This window comes from Chanodichthys erythropterus, chromosome 12 (genome assembly GCF_024489055.1).
Source record: "Chanodichthys erythropterus isolate Z2021 chromosome 12, ASM2448905v1, whole genome shotgun sequence".
Lineage (NCBI taxonomy): Eukaryota > Metazoa > Chordata > Actinopteri > Cypriniformes > Xenocyprididae > Chanodichthys > Chanodichthys erythropterus.
Genome location: NC_090232.1, coordinates 16,170,485 through 16,192,502, shown reverse-complemented (window position 1 = coordinate 16,192,502; position 22,018 = coordinate 16,170,485). Strand labels below are relative to the sequence as shown.

Sequence of the window (22,018 nt, the reverse complement as noted above, 5' to 3'; positions counted from 1 at the left end):
AGGGGCCAAGCCCAACCCCTGAAAGACAACCCCACACCATAATCCCCCCTCCACCAAACATTACACTGGGCACAATGCAGTCAGGCAAGTACCGTTCTCCTGGCAACCGCCAAACCCAGACTCGTCCATCGGATTGCCAGAAAGGGAAGCATGATTTGTCACTCCAGAGAACAGTGCTTTACACCACTTTTTCCGACACATTGCACTTGGTGTTGTAAGGCTTGGATGCAGCTGCTCAGCCATGGAAACTCATTCCATGAAACTCTTTACGCACTGTTCTTGAGCTAATCTGAAGGCCACATGAAGTTTGGAGGTCTGTAGCTATTGACTCTGCAGAAAGTTGGTGACTTCTGCTCACTGTGCGCCTCAGCATGCACTGACCCCGCTCTGTGATTTTACGTGGCCTACCACTTAGTGGCTGAGTTGCTGTTGTTCCCAATTGCTTCCACTTTGTTATGATACCACTAACAGTTGACCGTGGGATATTTAGTAGTGAGGAAATTTCATGAATGGACTTATTGCACAGGTGGAAACCTATCACGGTACCACGCTTGAATTCACTGAGCTCCTGAGAGCGACCTATTATTTCACAAATGTTTGTAGAAGCAGTCTGCATGCCTTGATTTTAAACACCTGTTGCCATGGAAGTGATTGGAACACCTGAATTCAATGATTTGGAGGGGTGTCCTAATACTTTTGTCAACATAGTGTGTGTATATATATATATATATATATATATATATATATATATATATATATATATATATATATATATATATATATATATATATATATATATATATACACTCTATTACAAATAAATGCTGTTCTTTTGCACTTTCGATTAATCAAAGAATCCTGAAAAAATAGTATGCATATTAGAATGATTTCTGAAGGATCATGATGTGACACTGAAGACTGGAGTAATGGCTGCTGAATATTCAGCTTTGCCATCATGGGATATAAACTACATTGTAAAATATATTAAAATAGATAACACTTATTTCAAATTGTTTTACTATTTCATAAAATTTACTGTATTATGGATCAAATAAATGCAGCCTTGGTGAGCATAAGAACTTCTTTAAAACAAAAATAAAAAATCTTACTGATCCCGAACTTTTGAACGGTAGTTAAGTATTATCAGTTGAATCAAAAGTATGCCCTCCAAACACTTGTAGAAATGTATTTTTGTTGATGATTGAGCATGCTTTTCAGACAGGACAGAGGTGCAGGGCTTTATATTTAGACTCATCATATCAGTGGAATTTGGACTGGAGTGGCTGGGTGACGTTATTCACAGACTGAAGTATGATGGATGGATTGCAGGTGATTCTGTTCAGGCTTCCTCTGTCTACCTATTTTACTGTGATCAAAGTTAAGCATGTGATGGCCTGTACTGTCCAGTGACTGTTAGGACTTTCCCATCTGAAGTAAGTTTCAAGTAAGGAGTGTTTGTGTACATAGTACATAGATGAGAAGACAACAAAATATTTCACACCTTTGTGTTTTGCCAAAGCAGAAACACTGTATTGCACTGTGTTTTAACAATAATCTACACATTTAGACTTTAGTCTGTGGAGTATTCTGTTTGGTGCTTGCGTGCATGTGTGTGTGTGTGTGTGTGCATGTGCGTCTGTGTGTCTGTGGTCCATGTATTCCCTACATTGTGGGGAATAAGGATAGTATAATCTTTCCCCATAAGGATAGTAAACCTGAAATTTTTGATGCTGTCGGGACAAAATTTCTGTCCCCATGAGAAAACAACTTATAAATCATACCACAAAACCCATCCTGTGCGTGTATGAATAAAAGAGATATTGTTCATGTTCCTTTCATGAGCCAAACTCTTATTGTCTTTCATGGTGCACACAAACCACAGCAATTAGTGCAATTAGCACTGAGCCCTAATGAAGTTTACGCTGTGGTGTGTATGTGTGTGAGGAATTTTGTTAATATCATACACCGAAGGAACTCATTCATCTTACATAATACTGCATGCCACAGGCTCTCACTGAATTTCTAATTTCTCTGTCCTTGTGGTTTCTTTTGGTTAATCACCCTTCTCTCTCTCTCTCTCTTTTTCCCTGTTTTCATCCTCTTCATATTCTGCTAAAATATATTAATTCCTTTTCCTCTACTGCATAATACAATTTGATAATTTTTCATTTCACCAAATTAGATTTTACAAAGCTCAGGGCTAGTACTTGTTTATTTGTATTCTCTTTCTCTGTCTGACATGCTTTTGTTGTCCCCAAGCTCCCTAATTTCCCTTTTCATCAAATCATCCCTTTTTTACCCTAGGCATGAATATTTTGTCAACTCTGTGAAGAGTAACAGGTTATCATGATGAATATGTCATCAGGCCTTACATGCTCTGAGGAGATGCTGAATTACATAATCATATCACCCTACAGTACAGTGGCTTCAAGAGTCCCTGCCATGTGTTGAGTGTGCATGCAAGAAAGTAGAAAATACAATGAAACATTGAGCAGTTCTATTCTATTCTATTCTATTCTATTCTATTCTATTCTATTCTATTCTATTCTGTAACATATTTCAGATCTAAAATCAGATTGGATGAATAACATCGGATCCAATCAAAGACATGCATTATGTTAATTTGACTATCTTTAACATCGAGTGGCCTTTACACCCATTTTGCTTTTGTAATCTAACACACTTAGGAGTGAAACAGGATATTCCATATCAAAAAATGTAGGACGTAACTTGATTGTATCCATTAGGAATTGGTTGAATTTTGAAAAGTGGGCTGTACGTTCTAGAATGGAATTGGAGAGGAAAATTCAGGTTTCAAAAGTAGAGTAAATTGTTATATTTTTATTACAAATACACACACAGTTTTTGTCCATTTGGAACATTGTGCACTGATGAGAATTTGGAAATTGCCCACAATAAGACCGGGGATGTGCAGTAAGAAAGTCAGTAGGGCCAATTTTGATTTCATATTGACTTTTAGAAATTCGGATTTGCACTGCACCTAAAAGTAACTTTACAGTTGTGAAAAGAATGTAAATCACAACTTTAAATGGTTATATTTAGTTTAACACAGCAGCAGGGACAAAGACTGTAGCAGATCATTATTTTGGATTTAATTTATCTGAAAACACTCTTTTGGACCAGCAGTGTTTCATTAGCCTTTATGGTCTTGTTTTGTTTTGGAGATCATAAGGGTAAAGCTCCAGGGAAACAGAAGTGCCTGGTTGCAGTTAACTAGAATATCTGTGGTCATTTGGGAAACCAAGAGAGCAGTCTGGACCCAGCAACAGCAGCTGGTATTTAACCACCCAGAGTCTCCTCAAACTCCTTTCTGCAACTCCTGACGCAACGTTTTTAAGTTATGAGGCTTTGACAAATATCCCAAAAAATATGTACCAAGCAAATATCTTGGCACTGTTTCAGAAGCTAGCTCCGAGACAAAACAAACTGAATTCTTCCTTATTTGGATAGATCTTGTGTTTGGTGGGAATCGAGACATGCTATGTCTGCAATCAGATATATATGGACTTCTGATGGAAGGATACTGCCCTCAGAATTGAACTGAATTTGTATTTAAGTGGTATGTGTTTGGTTGGTGACTGGCAAAATTGACTTAATGCGAAAATAAATGTAATGTAACTCACATCCAGACATAACTGCCTGTTCCAAACTTATCAAAGAATGAAAACTGTACAGATAGGTGAGTCTGGTAGTTAAAGCAGTTTATCTACTGCTCTTTTCTTGTACAGCTTTAAATAGGAGCGTACACACTCACACACACACTTATACACATGCGCACACACATACTCTTAAGTGGCGACAGTCTGCGAGTGTGCCCGCCACGCATGTCATGACCTTTTCCCTTAAAGAAAGAGTCACCTTATCTCCACCACATATTTTTTTCAAGGTCTTCCCTTTCAAGTAAGTGCACTGCAAAATGTCTTAACTTCATCTGTATTCTGTCTTGTTTTCCAGTAAAAATCCTTTGAACAAGACATTATTGAATTCATTGAATTTAGTTATTTTTAACTTTTTTTTTTTGCAATGAATGCATGTTTCTTACTTTAAAATGAATATAACACATGGACTGACTGTGTTATGATTTATGAAGGTTTTTTTCTGCATGCAAAATCTCTTTGTGGTTGTGGCTTTCACCAGTGTAGGCTTTTCTGTGTCTGTCACAGTAGCAGGAATCTGGATCATGTTCCAATCATAACGGTTAAAATAATATGAGGCTGCACCAAACTGAATTAAACTTGACTGATGGAGCTCTGTGTTATTTCACAGCGTTATTGCTTTCCGAGTTCCTCGTGTAACCATACTGGCCTGTGTCACATAATTAACCACATGATACAATAAATATAATCTACTGCATTCTACTGTAAACCACATTGCACTTTAAAAAAGAAAATAAATAATAAATCACTCTGCAGTACTGGAGTACTGCCAACAGAAGTACTTTCTAGAATAATTTTGTCAATTTGCTCTAACATATTGTTTGTTTGATGATGGCTCGATCTCAATCACTATGAAATATATCTGGTAAAGTAGGCAATAGGGCAGTATTCCCTGTACACAACAATATTATGGGCACATTGTTCATTTCCTGCCTCTAAACCTTCATTAAACAATAAACAGTGTCAGTTGTATTTATTGTTTTGATCACCTGTTAATATAATTATTATCGATGTTGAAAACAGTTCTGCTTCTTAATATTTTTGTGGAAACCTTTTTTCATGAATATTTTTGATGAATAGAAATTTCCTTGAGCAGAAAAAGAATAAAAAGTTCCTTTTTAAGCTCCTTCCTATAGCATTTAGCATTATGTTATTATTAGCATTTAGCATTGTGTTCATAAAAAAACACTGCTTGAGCATAAACTCTGATCTGAAAAATCTGGTTTAGTTCAAAACATTAGTGTAGTTTACATGTTGTATACTGTACCAGACGCTTCATTGCACTAATAGGAAGTGGAATGTGGTTTGTGGCGTTACAGCTGAAGCCACTAATGAATCAGCATCTCTGACAGAGGGAGGCAGAGAGTCTGTGGTTTGGGCAGGGATGGAGCGTAAAGGATCTACAAAGAAGTTTTAGAAACGCACATTCATTTGGGCATCCAGTAGTTCACTAATGAGAACTTTTGTATAACTTTAGAAACCCACACGGCCTCCACATCTCTCTAATGGCACAAACACACACGCACAACAGCAAAACAATCTCTTATAGCTTCCTTCTCTCACTCCCACTAGTTTTAGATAGAATAGCTAATCTGGCTGAACATCAACATTCATTTTGTTGTTCCAGCTCAAGTTTGATTTCTGTCCTCCCCTGTTTTGTAGATTCTATCATCAGGTTATGCAGAGTTGATTTATTTAGCTGACTTAAATTCTCTGGCCCCTTTAAATCTGTCATGGTGGTTTAAAAATATTCCAAATCAAATTCTTTGGCGGTCGATGGTGGCCTATTCAGAGTGATTTTATTTATGCTTACAAGACACACACACACATTCACTTGTAGACATAGCAGATTCGTAATATATCACCGTCCTACATTTAACTCAACGGCTGTTATAAATATATGGGATAAAATATGACCTTATTACGCACACATGCTCTCTGCCACCAGTTCTGTCATATAAAGATGATTAAATGTCACTGCTTATTAGGGGCCATTCTTTATTGTGCCTCCTAAGAAAATATCATCAATACAGGTCATGCTTGATTAAGTACATAACAGTCCTAATGCTGTTTCTATTAAGAATTACATGGCATTAATAGGTGCTTATACATACTTACAAATTCTGCCAAATATTCTTAAATAATGATGAATCATTGTAAATGCATGAGGCTTAAAGGAATAATTCACCCAAAAAATAAATGCAAAAAAATAAAAAAAGACATTTTTTATACAGAAAGGCACAAGTTAATTATTTTCATTTTTTAACAAAATATCCCTTTAATGGAGAGACTGATCTAAATGTAATAAATCTGTAGTGCTGTCAAATGTGAAATATTTTCTATCATGTGGTGCATATTGATGTTCTCATGGTTTTCGGAGCCCCTCTGAATCAGCTATCAGATCAGTTTACTGCAGTTACGAGCACGTTTTTGAGAAGCATGCCAGAAATGTATAATGGATTTCACGGTTTAAGATTGTCATATTGCTTTCTATACTTTACTTTTCCCTAGAGAATTGGATCATACAAGAGACAACACTGCTTTATCTAACTCTTCAGAATTGGAAAAATATACATTACCAGACAAAAGTTTGGAGTCTGTAGGATTTTATTTATTTATTGAAATAAATTAATACTTTTATTCAGCAAGAATGTATAACATTGGTCAAAACTATCAGTAAAGACATTTATAATACAAAAAAAAAAAATCTATTTAAAATAAATGCTGTTGTTTTGAACTTTCAATTCATCAAAGAATTCTATAAAAATGTATCACAGTTTCCACAAAATAAGAACCTTTATTAATAATTGTGTACCAATAATAAATAATGGCAATTGAGCACCAAATCAGCATATTAGAATTTTTTTCTAAAGGATCAAGGTCCCATGTGACTTCTTTCAAAGACACTGAAAAATCTTACCGACCCCAAACTGTTGAACATTAGCGTATATTTCATCATATGCTTGTACAGCTGTTGTGACGCCTCCAGTCTGCCCATTGAAACACTATCCATGTACTGTCCTGTCACTGTATGCTGATCTATAGTGCCGACATTCCAAAGGCAGTGTGAGTGTGTGAAAGAGAGAATTTAAGAGGCCATAAATGTGTGTGTGTGTTACCAATAACCAATGGTGAAATGTCAAAGCCTGCATGTATATGCTGGGAAATGGCAAAGGCTAACTTTATTAGAGTCTAAGAAAATCTCAAGAAAACTGCAAACAAACACTCAAAGCTACTGACAAAATCTTTACTGAGCTGATTCTGGCTATTTGTTCCACAAATCCATCTGAAATATCTTCCATCTGAGCCTTGTCAAACAATAGAGAATTACAGTATTCATGGGCAAGTGCACAGCCGTGGCAGCTTGTCTATTACATAACGGAAATGCCAGCTTAATTGCCCTTTAACACAAGCTGCAGATGGCATTGAATGTTTGACACACTCAAGTACACCCAGAGGGCTTTGCACTAATATTGCCAGTAACTAATCAGGTGCTCTAAGCTGCAGCTGTGGATCAGAATAAAACATTTTAAGGCACGATGGACAGGACTTGATTTTAACCATTGGGAATTAGATTGTGTAAAGGTTGGAATTATAAATACACCACAATGAAGTCAGGTGGATGCTGGGAAGGAGTTGAAAAATAAGAAAAATTAATGTTGTTAGTCAGAGTGCAATATGAATGTCAATTTATATGCCGTTGAGTTTTCTGAACTATGAAACCCGATCTCATGAGAAAACTATTTTACATTTTGATGAATTGGTTGTGAATTTGTACAATTTAAGTCATATGAAAACACAATTTTTAGAAAAAAAATAACCCTGAAAATCCACCCCAAAAACCAAACCTTCAGCGGGGTGTAAGCAGATTGTACGAAAACATAAAAATGTAATTTTACAAATTCATTTGAATTTGTTACTAATTCACCAAAATGTAAAATAGTTATGCATTTCCATGAGAGTGATTTGGGAATAACACTTGGTAATAAAATAGTAAACTGGTCTGGATAGTGTAGATGATCTTTAAATAGTCTGTGTTTTGCTTCCTTTTCATGATAACCCAGAGACTCATTCTTTTTAAAGAAGCACTACAGACTATTTTAAGTGCTTTTAGTGTCTTTATTTTAGGCCCTACAATTCGAGGAAGAAACTTCACGCCATTAGCTGGTTCATGCAGCATGTTACGAAAATCCTTCATTAGGCTTTCTGCGTTAGTTTCAAGGTATAGAGGATGATTAAAATGGACATATAGCCACTAAGTGAATGCCATAGCTTCAGTTACTGAGACACAAATAGTGTTGACAGCGTTTTCACTCCCTGAGTGTAACACATCTTTCTTGGTAAGTTATAAATCTGTCAGTGGCAAAGGGATATCTGACAACTGCATATTATTTTTATGTTTAAATGCTCTCTCTCTTATGCTCTCTCTACCTCTCTTTTCCATTATGTCTGCTCCCCGTTAGCCTCAGTGAACGAGAGACACATTATCAGTTATTGTAAGGAGTGTTTGGAAATCATCGACTGCTATTCTTAAGTGGAGTGACATTAATTTCCCAACATAATTTCTATCTGCTACTGTCTGCGTTATCATGTTCCTGCGAACAGGGAACATTCTCAGAATTTTGGATAACATTCTGGCAAGGTTCTTTTAAAGGTATGAACAAATGTTCTTCCATAGTAATGTTCTTTCAAAGTTATTTGCTATTTAATAATGTTCTCAAAAAGCACGAAAACATTATTTGTAACTTTTTTTTTCCTGAAACGATTTAGTTGAATGTTCATCTAATGTTTTTTCAATGTTATACTTGTTACTTTTGTATGTTTCCTTAATGTTAGCATAACCAAGAAATGTTTTTTTTTTTTTTCTTTAAACATTCAGAGAACATTCAAACATAACTTTGTTGGGAACATTAGCAAAATATTCTTAGGGGCCGTTCACACAGAATGTGCTTTTCCATTCCACTGTGCTACTTTTTCATGGTTTTTCTACGTAAATGCATGCTAGATGGACGTTTTGACCATTGCGCCTCGTGTCTTTTGCAGTGTTTTGTACGATACAGCATTCTAAAAACGCGGCACTCATGATAAAAGTTCAACTTTAAAATAATTAATCTCTTGTCCCTGCATTTTTCCCCCATTCCACTGACCTGCTTTTTAACCTCAAAAATATGTTCTGTGTGAACTGGCTGTGTGAACTTTTGTTATCTGGGCTAACATGTCTGTTGAGCAATATTATTTAGTATTCATATGAGACAGATACAAATGCTATGATTATCCCACCACACACATTCCACACCTCATATTTGCAAATACTGATAGTGATGAGAGAGAGTGAAATATGTGTGTAGCACACTGTAAAATTAACACATAGCAGGCACAGCAAGAGCATTCCTGGTGTCCAGACTGTCTGGTGTCAGTCAGAGTATTACTACAAGTGGGCACACACCGACGCCACCGTTTCTAGCTGTTGTCTGTCATGGATCCATATTAAGGTCTGTGTCTCCATTTGATACACATCAAACATGTTTAAAACAGAATAATTCTATATCTGTCACACAGAATAAATATAACCTGTGCTAGTCATAGAACAGCTAGGTAAAAACACATGGTCACCAAACAGTTTAGGCACTTTAGCACGCGGTAATGGGCATTAAACAACATAGAGAGATCATGCTAATAAATTAGCATGCTAATTCATTTTTCAAAATAAGGTTTACTTTTAGCATCTATTTAGATCTAGAAGAATTGATTTTGACATTAAAAATGGTTTGATGTGTTTTACAGGTGAAAGTGTCCTTTTTCAGAACACAGATCAGTGGAGATCATCATCATGAATACAGGTACTGTAAGTCCGTTATTAAAATACCTGCATAATAATCTTTGCCATTAGTGCATCATTATTGTCCATTTGTAATCAGATTTTGTGTAAAAATGTCATAACATTTGGTAGTCTAATAAGATATTTTGTCAAGAGATCAGAAAGAGGTGAAGTATGTTCTTCTTCTTCATATTTTAAATAAAAGGTCAAATCAAGTACATTGCATTGTGGGATATGTTATAATATATCACACATTAAGCTGTGTTGTATACTGCTCAGTTTGGAAAATATGGAGCTGGATTTCAGACCAGTTTTATTACTGCATTTACTAACAGTTAGCAATTCCACAAATGCACCAATGGGAGTGGGAGTTTTGCACGTGATCTACTGCTGACGTGCAAAATAAAGAACAGACTCAAATCATTTATATAATTACCAATGCAATCTACCAAGAGCAGCACAAATTAGTGTTGGGTCGCAAGTAAGCAGAGCTGATGCTCATCAGGTGCGACACAGGCGCAACTTGCTGCATGTAAAATACGGATAACATATTCCTCTGGCATTCCAAAGAAATTAATACAAGTGGAAAATATTTTCTCCCTTCTACCACGTGCTCTCTGTTCTCTGCGGTGTCTCATCCTAGCAGCAACAATTGCAGCCATGTTGCAAAATTGGTTAAGACATGCTTTTTTGAGCATTAAATGTGCACTTTTACTGTCAAAAGAGGGTTTGCGCTGGTGCAAGCTGTTAGTAAATCTGGCCCCAAATGTGTTCACATCTCATGCTTTGTTAGGATACAATGTCATTAGGTGTGTTCGACTTGAAGCAGTGCTGCGCACACCAATTGGTGAATTACATCAAAGTACTGCGAAAGCATTAGAGAGCACATCTCGTGAGTCATACACCAATCGTCTGCAGAGCACCACTTCTAGTTTAACACATCTAAATTTGGTATAATACATGACTATTCTAAAAATTGGGGTATCAAAATGACCCCAAAATTTTGAACAATATTGTACATCATTTCATTTTATTTACTTTTTAAAAAATCTTTTCTTTTTTATCTATTATCTTTTGGTGCAATATATATAATGCTGCATTTACAATGCATGTGCTTTGCTTTCTGTTTGTTTTGCATGTATGCTTCTGCGTGTGTGTGTGTGCAAACAAACATACTCCAGATAGCGGAGGACGTGCTCATAAAAGAGCATCCCTGTCACTCACTCTCTGGCCTGTGAAGAGGGTCCAGAGCTCACCCAACCTGTACGCTGCTGCAGGTATCAGTAACGGAGCAGGGCTGTCTAACAGACAAGATCTTTGAAATAGAGTTTTTAGAATGTCTTTCTGCATATCATTGTTTCATCTTTCTAAGTTATTTAGATGGGTTTTCTTCCCAGTGTTCTGTTTATGTGTGCATCTGCATGCGTACTTGTTTTGCATGTGTTCGCAACATCTGTTCTGTTCCATATTTGTCTTTCTAAGTTTGTCTGTCTCTTTGACTCTGTGGCTCTCAGGAGAAGATAACAGGGGCAATAGATTTAGGCTTTTCTATATTGTGTGTGTGTGTGTATATATATATATATATATTTTTTTTAAAGGAATAGTTCACCCCCCCAACCCCCCACCCCCCAAATTTTTTACTTACTCTGACTTTGAATATTCCTCAAGTATATTCATAGCAGAGTTACAAGAACAGAAAACACTGGCCTGTGCGAGACAGTTAACATCTTTAAATTAAGCCTGTCAATTTAACATGTTAATTAAGTGTGATTATTATGGTGGCCCAGTAGTGCACAACACAACGAAATTAAAAAAGCAAACATATAGTACAGTCCAAAAGTTTGGAACCACTAAGATTTTTAATGTTTTTAAAAGAAGTTTCGTCTGCTCACCAAGGCTACATTTATTTAATTAAAAATACAGTAAAAACAGTAATATTGTGAAATATTATTACAATTTTAAATAACTGTTTTCTATTTGAATATATTTCACAAAGTAATTTATTCCTGTGATGGCAAAGCTGAATTTTCAGCATCATTACTCCAGTCTTCAGTGTCACATGATCCTTCAGAAATCATTCTAATATGCTGATCTGCTGCTCAAGAAACATTTAATGTGTACATTTGTACAAAATATTTGTGTACAATATTTTTTTTCAGGATTATTTGATGAATAGAAAGTAAAAAAAAAAAACAGTGTTGATCTGAAATCTAATCTTTTGTAACATTATAAATGTCTTTACTGCCACTTTTGATTGATTTAATGCATCCTTGCTGAATAAAAGTATTCATTTCTTTAATTTCTTTTCAAAAAATAAAAATAAAAATTCTTACTGACCCCAAACATTCGAACGGTAGTGTATAATGCTACAGAAGCTTTGTATATTAGAAAAAAGTTTTCAACATTGAAAATAATCATAAAAGTTTATTGAGCATCATATCAGCATATTAGAATGATTTCTGAAGGATCATGTGACACTGAAGACTGGAGTAACGATGCTGAAAATTCAGCTTTGCATCACAGGAATAAATAGCCTGGGTGCCAGCCCGAACCCCGCCCACAACATTTTTTGGACGGGAAGTTCGGTCTGGACTCGATCCATTGTGGAGTAATTATGCTCGGCTCCCAGAAGGCCGAGCCAATCAAATTGCCAGGGCGGGCTTTAATCGATGATGGACAGGCTATCTGCGGTTACGTAACCACCCACGTCATCAAAGAGAGCTTGGGGAGTTTGATTGACAAGCGATCTAACCAATCAGAACGCCGCATCCGCCATTTTGTCCAACAAAGCAGTCAGGAGTTAGAAGATTTACATCGGTGGAGTTAAACTTGAAAAATTGTGCATATTGACGTCTTTCCGCGTTTGAAAAAACATTCATTCTCATGTTCATTCATGTTTATTTGATGCTATAAATGGACTAGTAGGAAGAGATGATCGGTTCACGAGCCTCTTGAGCTGAGGCGCTACAGCAATCTGTCACGATCATGATCACAACACATTAAAGAGCCACAAAACGTTTTTTATTTTTTGAATTTTTTTTAATAACTACACAGTTTGAAAGCTGGGACTTTGTTTAATATCATAAGTAACCTGCTCTGTCTCGTCTGTCGATGTGTTGTCAGTTTCTTCTTTGCTCCGCAATGTATTTTCCACTCTGTGTGGCGTGACAGCACCACGGCTTGTCGGACAAAGCAACAGTAACTAAGGGGGACGAGTCTTTGCAAAAGGTCAATTAGTTTATAACAATGATGGCTGTTGAAGAACTGAGATGTGTAGATTCCGCCATCGCGTCCGTTATAGAAGATATCGACAGCGCATTAATTTTAAAAGAAGAACAGAGGACCGCGATCAAGGCATTTGTAGATTGGAAAGATGTCTTTGCCGTCCTTCCTACGGGATTCGGCAAACGTTTGATTTATCAGCTGGCCCCGATGGTCGCTAAGAAGAGTTCTGTTGACAACTATGCGTCGCTCAACATACATCACTTACTCTGTAGCTCTGATTGGTTGTAGGTCTTTCCTGGATCGGTTGAAATACGCCCCCATAATCAAAGCCCAATGGAGCAGTATCAGACTCGTATTCTGACTAGAATTGAGTATGACCACGTCAGGCTAAGGAATAAATTACTTTGTCAAATATATTTAAATAGTACACAGTTATTTTAAATTGTAATAGGCCTACTGTAATACTGGAACTGCTTGTGATCGGTGCAAACCCAACACTTCATCACAATCTTTCAGTTCAACTTGGGTCTTCAAGCATCACTCCTTCCAGGACAGCCAGAAACCTTGGAGTGGTGATGGATGATTGTCTAACCTTCAGATCATGTTGCAGCAACGACCCGGTCCTGCAGATTTGCCTTGTACAACATCAGGAAGATTAGACCCTTCCTATCGGAACATTCCACACAAATTCTTGTCCAAGCTCTTGTTCTATCCAGACTGGACTACTGTAATGCTCTCTTGGCTGGCCTTCCAGCATGCACTATCAAGCCTCTGCAACTGATCCAGAATGCTGCAGCAAGACTGGTCTTCAACGAACCGAAGAGAGCGCACGTCACTCCTCTCTTCGTCAGTCTGCACTGGCTGCCAGTAGCTGCTCGCATCCAATTCAAGGCTCTGATGTTTGCCTACAGAACGACCGCTGGCTCTGCACCGCTATACCTTAACTCACTACTTCAGACTTACGCGCCCTCCAGAAACCTGCGTTCTGCAAGTGAACGGCACCTTGTGGTGCCATCACATAGGGGCACAAAATCACTCTCACGGACCTTCTCCGGGACTGTTCCTGGCTGGTGGAATGGCCATTTTCAAAAAAATGCTAAAGACGTATCTTTTTCGTCAGCACTTGACCCAGTAGTAGTAGCACTTACCTTGACTAATATTCTTCTCCTACACAGCAAAATCTCCAGAGTTAAATCAACTCTGCTCAGAGTACATATGGTCCCTCTCTAAATAGTGTTAAAATAACACTAAAGCAGAGGAGATAATTGAACAATTAATTAAGTGATGATTGTGCATTAGTGATGAACACCTGCTGTTAACAAGCAGAATCAATAAAGAAAAGAGAAACACAAGAACTACAACTGACTTCAGTCACAGCCTTATTAATTGCTTAATTATCTCATTAACTTTAACTCTGCTTCAGTGTTACTTTAACACTATTTAGAGAGGGACCATATGTACTCTGAGCAGAGCTGATTTAACTCTGGGGATTTTACTGTGTATCTGTGTATTTATTTAAAAAAATAAATAAAATAAAAATTCGCTATGAGCACTTTACTGACATAACTGTGACTTCACTCAGCACTTACATACTGTTGTTTTCATGTTGATTTGATTGATTCTATTACTCTCATTTGTAAGTCGCTTTGGATAAAAGCGTCTGCTAAATGACTAAATGTAAATGTAATAATATTTCACAATATTACTGTTTTTTTACTGTATTTTTAATTAAATAAATGTAGCCTTGGTGAGTAGACGAAACTTCTTTTAAAAACATTAAAAATCTTAGTGGTTCCAAACTTTTGGAATGTACTGTAAGTTCACAACACAATTAAATAGAGCCACAACGCAATGGAATAAAGCCACAACACAACGAAATCAAGCCACAACACAACGGAAATGCTCCCAACCACTAGGGGGCTCTCAGAGCTCGGTAAAGTTAGTTCCCTTTCGTGGGAACTATCGACGCTACGTCGGATGACGTGATGGGAACCCTCTGTATTTTGTGTTCGTGAAGCACCTCTGTATCCAACCAATGAAAAGACGTGACGTCAGAGGCGGGTGACGTCACGGATCAGGAAGCTATAAAGCACACCTGAACACAAAGCACGCCAGCTTCTGTTGTCTTCAGCAAGCGCTCTCTGTATCTCGTTTGTCTTATTTATTGTTTGTCTGTCTGATATATTCACACAGTGATCTCTTCGTCCGAGGACAAGAGTTTCAAAGCACAATAAAAAAAGACATATAAAGAAATATTATGGCGGAAAAGCAGCAGTTCAAGAAGTGTGTTCCTCCCTGCCCACGCTTCATTGTGGAAGGGGATACACACGACATGTGTGTAAAATGCCTGGGGGTTGAGCATGCACAGGCGGCTCTCGAGGGAGCTGTCTGTGTGCACTGTGAGCGGCTCACCCTCAGAGTGCTGCGATCGCGTCGAGCGTTCTTCGAGGAGGGCGCCGAAGCGAGTGTTCCCCGCGGGTCCGGTCCCGCTGTTGCCGAGGCACAGCGTAGGCTGCGCTCGTGGGGTTCACAGATGGATCTAGCGGAGGGGGAAGAGACGGGCCCTGCCTTATCGCTTCCCTTACCCGCTAGACCCAGTGTCTCTCCTTTGGTGGTGGAAGCAAGCGTAGCGGTTTCTTCCCCCCGAAGAGAGGCACCGATGCTCAATGTATCTTCCTCCGAGGAGGTTGATGTAGAGAGTGTCGATGATGTACCGCCATCAACTTTACCGGCTTATGAGGAGATATTAGAGGTAGTGACCAGGGCTGTTGAAAAGTTGAATATAGAATGGCCTGCGGAGAAAGCCGAGTCCAGAGTGAAAAGTAAACTGGACGAACGCTTTCTTCCCCCTCGGTCACTGCCTCAGCGCCGGGGTCTCCCGTTCTTTCCCGACCTCCATGCCGAGGTGTCGAGGTCGTGGAAGAGACCCGTGCAGTATCGGCTGTACAACCCGCAGACATCGCTGTACAGCAATATTGTTGGCCTAAAAAATCATGGCTATGGGGCGATGCCTCGGGTAGAGGAGACGCTTGCGAGCCATCTCTCGCCCGAGACCGCGTCGTCCCTTAAGACTCCGGCGCTGCCCACCAAGCCTCTGAAAACTACATCCAGTTTGGTGGGCAAGGCTTACTCGGCAGCAGGTCAGGAGGCGGCATGCCTTCATACAATGTCTATCCTCCAGGCATATCAAGCCGACCTGCTGGGGGAAATTGATCAGAGCGGGGAAGCGTCCTTTGAGGCAATCCATGAGTTGCGTAAAGCCACAGATTTAGCTCTCCGGGCCACCAAGGAACCTTCTATGGCAGCCCTGGTGGCCACGGAGAGGCACCTATGGTTGAATCTGTCGGACATTAAGGAACGTGATAAGAACACGCTCATGGACGCGCCGCTGTCTCCTGATGGCCTGTTCGGCGACGCAGTGTCAACAGTCGTCGACAGGTTTCAGGAGTCACGTAAACAGACGGCGGCGTTTTCTAAAGTTATTCTCGGCCGACAGCCAGCTCCTCAGCAACATCCGCGCACAGAGCGCAGCAAAAAGCCAGTGTCGCCTCCCGTACTCCCCCACGCAGTGCCTGGGGACCGGGACGGGCGGCACAGGCAAAGCCTTCCGGAGGTAGGGCGGATCTGAGGACCGTCATTATCTCCCAGAAGGCTTCAAAGAAGAAGTCCTGACACTAGTGTCACAGGACTTCTTGAGGGCAGCCCCCTCAGGGAGGATTCGGATATCGGGTCCTCCTCGGTGCCTTCAGGGGACCGTTCTGCCAACCCTGCCACCAAGTGTGAGTCAGGGCGCAGCGGTCTCCACCGATCCTCCGAGGGGGGTCGGTCAGCACGTGATTCGCCTGTCTGCCAGTGCGCCGCGTCAGATAGACGAGCCAAGTGCTCAAAAAACACCAGAGACCAGTCTCGAGAGACTGGTTCCCTTAGTAGAATATTTGGAAGAGTGGAAAAATGGGTGGGTGCTGCTCATGATAGAACAGGGCTACAGAATTCAGTTCGGTTCACGACCGCCCAGGTTCAACGGGGTGCTTCCCACGGTGGTAACCCCAGAGCAGTCTCTGGTGATTGAGCAAGAAGTAACGACGCTTTTGCAAAAAGGGGCTATAGAAAGGGTTTCCCCTCCCAGCAAAATGTTGGGCTTTTACAGCCGCTACTTCATTGTTCCGAAGAAGGATGGAGGGTTGCGTCCGATCATAGATTTACGTGTGTTAAATCGATCTGTAATGAAGCTGAAGTTCAAAATGCTTACACTCAGAAAGATCATCCCTCAGATCAGGTCCGAGGACTGGTTTGTAGCGATAGATCTGAAAGACGCATACTTTCATGTATCCATCCATCCTTCACACAGGAAGTTCCTCAGGTTTGCTTTCGGGGGCGAAGCTTACCAATACAGGGTTCTTCCGTTCGGCCTATCCCTCTCACCCCGCACGTTCACGAAGTGCGTGGATGCAGCGCTGGCTCCGCTGAGACTCCAGGGCATCCGCGTGCTGAACTATATCGACGATTGGTTGATATTAGCTCAAACAGAACAATTGGCAGTTCAACATCGAGATGTTGTTCTGTCGCACATGAAGAGACTTGGGCTGAGGCTCAACGCCAAAAAGAGTGTGCTGGTCCCGAGTCAGGTTGCAAACTACTTAGGTGTAATCTGGGATTCCACCACGATGCAGGCGCAGTTGTCCCCTGCTCGTGTGAGTTCCATTCTCGGGGCCGTGAAAGGGGTGAAGTTAGGCCAGTCACTCACTGTAAAACAGTTTCAGAGACTGGTGGGTCTGATGGCAGCTGCGTCCAACGTTATTACTTTTGGCCTTCTGCACATGAGACCCCTACAGTGGTGGCTCAGGACCAAGGGGTTTTCCCCGAGGGGAAATCCTTTTCGCATGATCAAAGTCACGCGGCGATGCCTTCGTGCTCTGGTCATGTGGAAGAAGCCTTGGTTCCTAACCCAGGGACCCGTGCTGGGGACTTCTGGTCGTCGTGTAATGCTTACGACAGATGCTTCCCTCACGGGCTGGGGAGCGGTCATGAGTGGCCGCTCAGCTCAGGGTCTGTGGGAGGACCATCAGCGCTCCTGGCACATAAATCGGCTGGAGATGATGGCGGTGTTCCTTGCACTAAAACACTTCCTCCCCGACCTGAGAGATCATCATGTGTTGGTCCGCACGGACAACACTACGGTGGTCTCGTATATCAACCATCAGGGGGGTTTGCGGCCTCGCCCATTATCAAAGTTGGCCAGCCGCATCCTCCTCTGGTCCCAGGGGAAGCTTCTCTCGCTGAGAGCAGCTTACATCCCCGGGCGGTTGAATGTGGGAGCGGACGCCCTGTCGAGGCAGGGCGCGAGACCGGGGGAATGGAAACTCCACACCGAGGTGGTGGAGGTGATATGGAAAACTTTCGGTTGAGCTCAAGTCGATCTCTTTGCCACAGAGGAGTCAGCTCAGTGCCCTCTGTGGTACTCACTTCAGCACCCAGCACCTCTAGGGCTGGATGCCATGCTGCAGACGTGGCCGAGGCTACGTCTGTATGCATTCCCCCCAGTCTCAATGCTCCCGGGAGTTCTGGAAAAGGTTCGCCAGGAGAAGGTCGACCTAATATTGGTGGCCCGACCTGGGCCGACCAGAATATGGTTTTCAGACATAATGTCTCTACTACACGGCTCTCCCTTGGAGCTTCCTCTCAGGCAGGATCTCCTGTCTCAAGTGGGTGGCACGATTCTCCATCCCCGCCCAGATATGTGGAAACTGTGGGCCTGGCCCCTGAGGGGGCAAGGCTCATAGAAACTGGTCTCCCAACCGAGGTTGTGGAGACCATCCTTCATTCCAGAGCTCCCTCCACGAGGAAGCTGTACTTATACAAATGGAAAGTGTTCGCCTTGTGGTGTGAACAGCATAATTTGGACCCGGTCCATTCCTCAGTCTCAGACGTGCTTCGGTTCCTTCAGGAAAAGTTCTCGGAAGGTTTAACCCCTTCCACGCTGAAAGTATATGTGGCCGCTATTTCGGCTCATCATATCCCTGTAGGGGGCTCCTCGCTGGGTCGAGACCCCTTAGTAGTACGCTTCCTCCGTGGTGCACTCAGGTTGAGACCTGTGGTGTGCACAAAGACCCCGACCTGGGACCTCACTATTGTGCTCCAAGGGCTGGCTGAGGCTCCCTTCGAGCCAATAGAAGAGGTGTCAGACAAGTTCCTGACACTGAAAACTATCTTTCTCTTGGCCGTCTCTTCTCTGAAGAGAATTGGTGATTTACAAGCGCTGTCAGTCGCTCCATCCTGTCTCGAGTTCGCGTCTGGTATGGTGAAAGCCTTTCTACATACCAGGCCGGGCTATGTTCCAAAGGTTCCAACGAAGGTCCCAGGCCCCATTGTACTGGAGGCTTTCTGCCCGCCTCCTTTCACAAATGTGGATCAGGAAAGAAAGAATCTGCTTTGCCCTGTAAGAGCACTAGATGTGTATGTCCACAGAGCTGCCCTGTGGAGGAAAACAGAACAATTGTTTGTGTGTTATGGGTCCCCTAAGAAGGGGGGTCCAGCATCTAAACAGCGGATGAGCAAGTGGTTGGTCGAGGCCATCTCACTTGCGTATGAGACGGTGGGGCGCCCGTGTCCTTTGATGGTGCGGGCTCACTCCACGAGAGGTATGGCCGCGTCCAGAGCTCTTCTGTCTGGTGTCTCTATGGACGACATTTGTGGTGCGGCTGGATGGTCATCCCAGCACACCTTTATCAGATTTTATAATCTTCATCTTAATATCACTCCCGGGGCCAGGGTGCTACAAGATAGTAGCCAGGCACTTGGAGAGACGGCGTAGTTGGGATTGCGTTCCCATCACGTCATCCGACGTAGCGTCAATAGTTCCCTCAAAAGGGAACGTCTCGGGTTACGAGTGTAACCCTTGTTCCCTTAGTAAGGGAACGAGACGCTACGTCACGTGGCCGTATCTCCCGCATACCTGGTGCGCTTGCTTCGGACAACCTACAGAAGCTGGCGTGCTTTGTGTTCAGGTGTGCTTTATAGCTTCCTGATCCGTGACGTCACCCGCCTCTGACGTCACGTCTTTTCATTGGTTGGATACAGAGGTGCTTCACGAACACAAAATACAGAGGGTTCCCATCACGTCATCCGACGTAGCGTCTCGTTCCCTTACTCAGGGAACAAGGGTTACACTCGTAACCCGAGACGTTTTCCTTGCCAATGTTCTATAAAGTCGGCAGTAATATCAATACCACAATTAATTTTAACAGTATGTAAACATTGTATATCGAAATGAAATATTCATTCAAAATCACCTACGTGCAAAATAGCTTCATATTTATACTTGTGAATGATTTGACGCGCTACCACGGCGCATGGTGAAGGGAACGTCTGCCAATTCCACCAAGTGGTTAAAATGTATTTTGTATTCATTAAAATTACTTTTAACATTTAAAAACAGACATTCAAATTCCAAAGCTTGTCAGTCTTACCAACAGGAACTAACAAGCTTTGGAATTTGAATATGTCTGTTTTTAAATGTTTAAAGTAATTTTAATGAATACAAATTATACGTTTTAACCACTTGGTGGAATTGGTAGATGTTCCCTTCATCATGCGCTGTATCGCGTCAAATCATTCACAAGTATAAATATGAAGCTATTGTGCATGTAGTTGATTTTTAATTAATATTTCATGTCGATATACAATGTTTACATACTTAAAACTAATCATGGTGTTGATATCTTTGTAAGACTGTTGACTTTATAGAACAGTGGCAAGGAATACTAATATTACCGATTTCGTTGTGTTGTGGCTTTATTTCATTGTGTTGTGGCTCGATTTCGTTGTGTTGTGGCTTTATTTCGTTGTGTTGTGGATTTATTTCGTTGTGTTGTGGCTTTATTTTATTGTGTTGTGAACTTATGTTTGCTTTTTTAATTTCGTTGTGTTGTGCACTACTGGGCCACCGTAGATTATAACACAATAAAAAGGTTAATGCAATTAATTGTGTGCCTTAATCCATATGTAAATGTCTGTAATATGGAATTTTCTTACCATCAGAACAGTTCATGATTAAAGTTAATTTGACAGAACTTTCTAGTCGATTAACAGCCCTACATTAAATAAGAGCTTTTGACACAATTATGATATTCCAGTGAAATTTAAAAAAAGGAAAAAAGAAAAAGAGATACTATTGGACACATTTTCTCTGAATGTAGGGTGTCCTGTAACGGTTTTCCAATTGAACGTAACCGCCTTCTTAATTTAAAAATAATACTCAGTCTGTATTAAATACTATAGGGTAAATACTGTAGACATTGTTCAGGTTTAATGAAATCATTTACCCTTTTAAAAACACACTCTCTGTTACACTACGCTGTTATCATGTAAAAACAGACTCTTGCTGCCATTTTTCTGTGCTGATAGTTACAAGGATCCAGCAATTTCATCGTTATTTTCTGCTGCTTGAGTGAGTTTGCTGAAAAAGTGACATGCTGTCTAGACCTGTCATGGATATGACAACACATCTTTAAATTTTGAAAAGCTGCTAGCCACTGCAGTGCTGAATGTTGAATTGTTTAAGGCACATACTGGTTTGATGAAATAAAACAGATGTCACTTTGAATTGCAAAATGGACCGTACCCTTCAGCTTCACTTGTAACAGCCCATACAATGCTGAAACCTCTGTCATCCTCACAGCGTGTGTTCATGTATATTTTGCAATAGATGTTTTTTTGTTCTTCCATTCTTCAAGAGTATGTTGTTTTGTGGTTTTAATCATCATAATGAATTAGAGGAGTATGTTTCAAACTTTGTGTGGTCTTTTTAGCTCTCTCTGTGTTTAGTGACAGCTTCTGCTCTTTAATATTCTGTCCTCTGTAATTTTGGATCTCTATTTTCATTCCCATATTGTGCCCATCCTCAATTTAGATGATTTCAGGCATCATGGACCTATTTTTTGAGGGGGCACCAAGGACTGGCTCACATTTTGCAATAAACAAAATATAAGAAAAGAAAAAAAAAAAAGTTAAAAATATAGGAGTAACATAAGATTTTTTTAAACTGGGCCATGTTTCCCCTTAATTTGAATGGGCATGATTCTTCTGCATGCTTTGTATGTTTTGTCACATATTTGTCTTGGTTTTCTGTGGTCATTAGTGTTATAAGTAGTAACTTCATTTTTGGTGCAAAATCCACATCCAAATTGTTAGCTCACTTACGTAGTTGTAATAATTTTATGTTTATATTAATACATCTTTTTTTCCTCACAGGTAGTGATTCCCAGTCATCAGATTCAGGCAAGTGTTTGCTGATGCGCAT

General features: G+C 40.6%; 2 protein-coding genes across 9 annotated transcripts in view; both read left to right on the top strand.

Annotated features, from left to right (window-relative positions):
• The window catches only part of LOC137032079 (sorbin and SH3 domain-containing protein 2-like), an 82,076-nt gene that overhangs the window by 25,391 nt on the left and 34,667 nt on the right, over positions 1-22,018 (top strand). For 4 of the 8 annotated variants that reach the window (XM_067403604.1, XM_067403605.1, XM_067403599.1 and 1 more), the window contains exons 2-3: positions 9,462-9,517; positions 21,970-21,996. In XM_067403604.1, coding sequence (XP_067259705.1) covers positions 9,508-9,517; positions 21,970-21,996 — 37 coding nt within the window. In that variant the 5' untranslated portion in view covers positions 9,462-9,507. Of the gene's footprint in view, positions 1-771; positions 8,018-8,140; positions 9,170-9,461; positions 9,518-21,969; positions 21,997-22,018 lie in introns of those variants that run through there. The other 4 variants (XM_067403602.1, XM_067403607.1, XM_067403603.1 and 1 more) reach the window with 4 other exon arrangements.
• LOC137031513 (uncharacterized) lies at positions 18,347-19,556 on the top strand. Its single transcript, XM_067402521.1, has one exon. It carries the CDS (start codon positions 18,347-18,349, stop codon positions 19,529-19,531), a length of 1,185 nt encoding a protein of 394 aa, XP_067258622.1. The 3' UTR covers positions 19,532-19,556.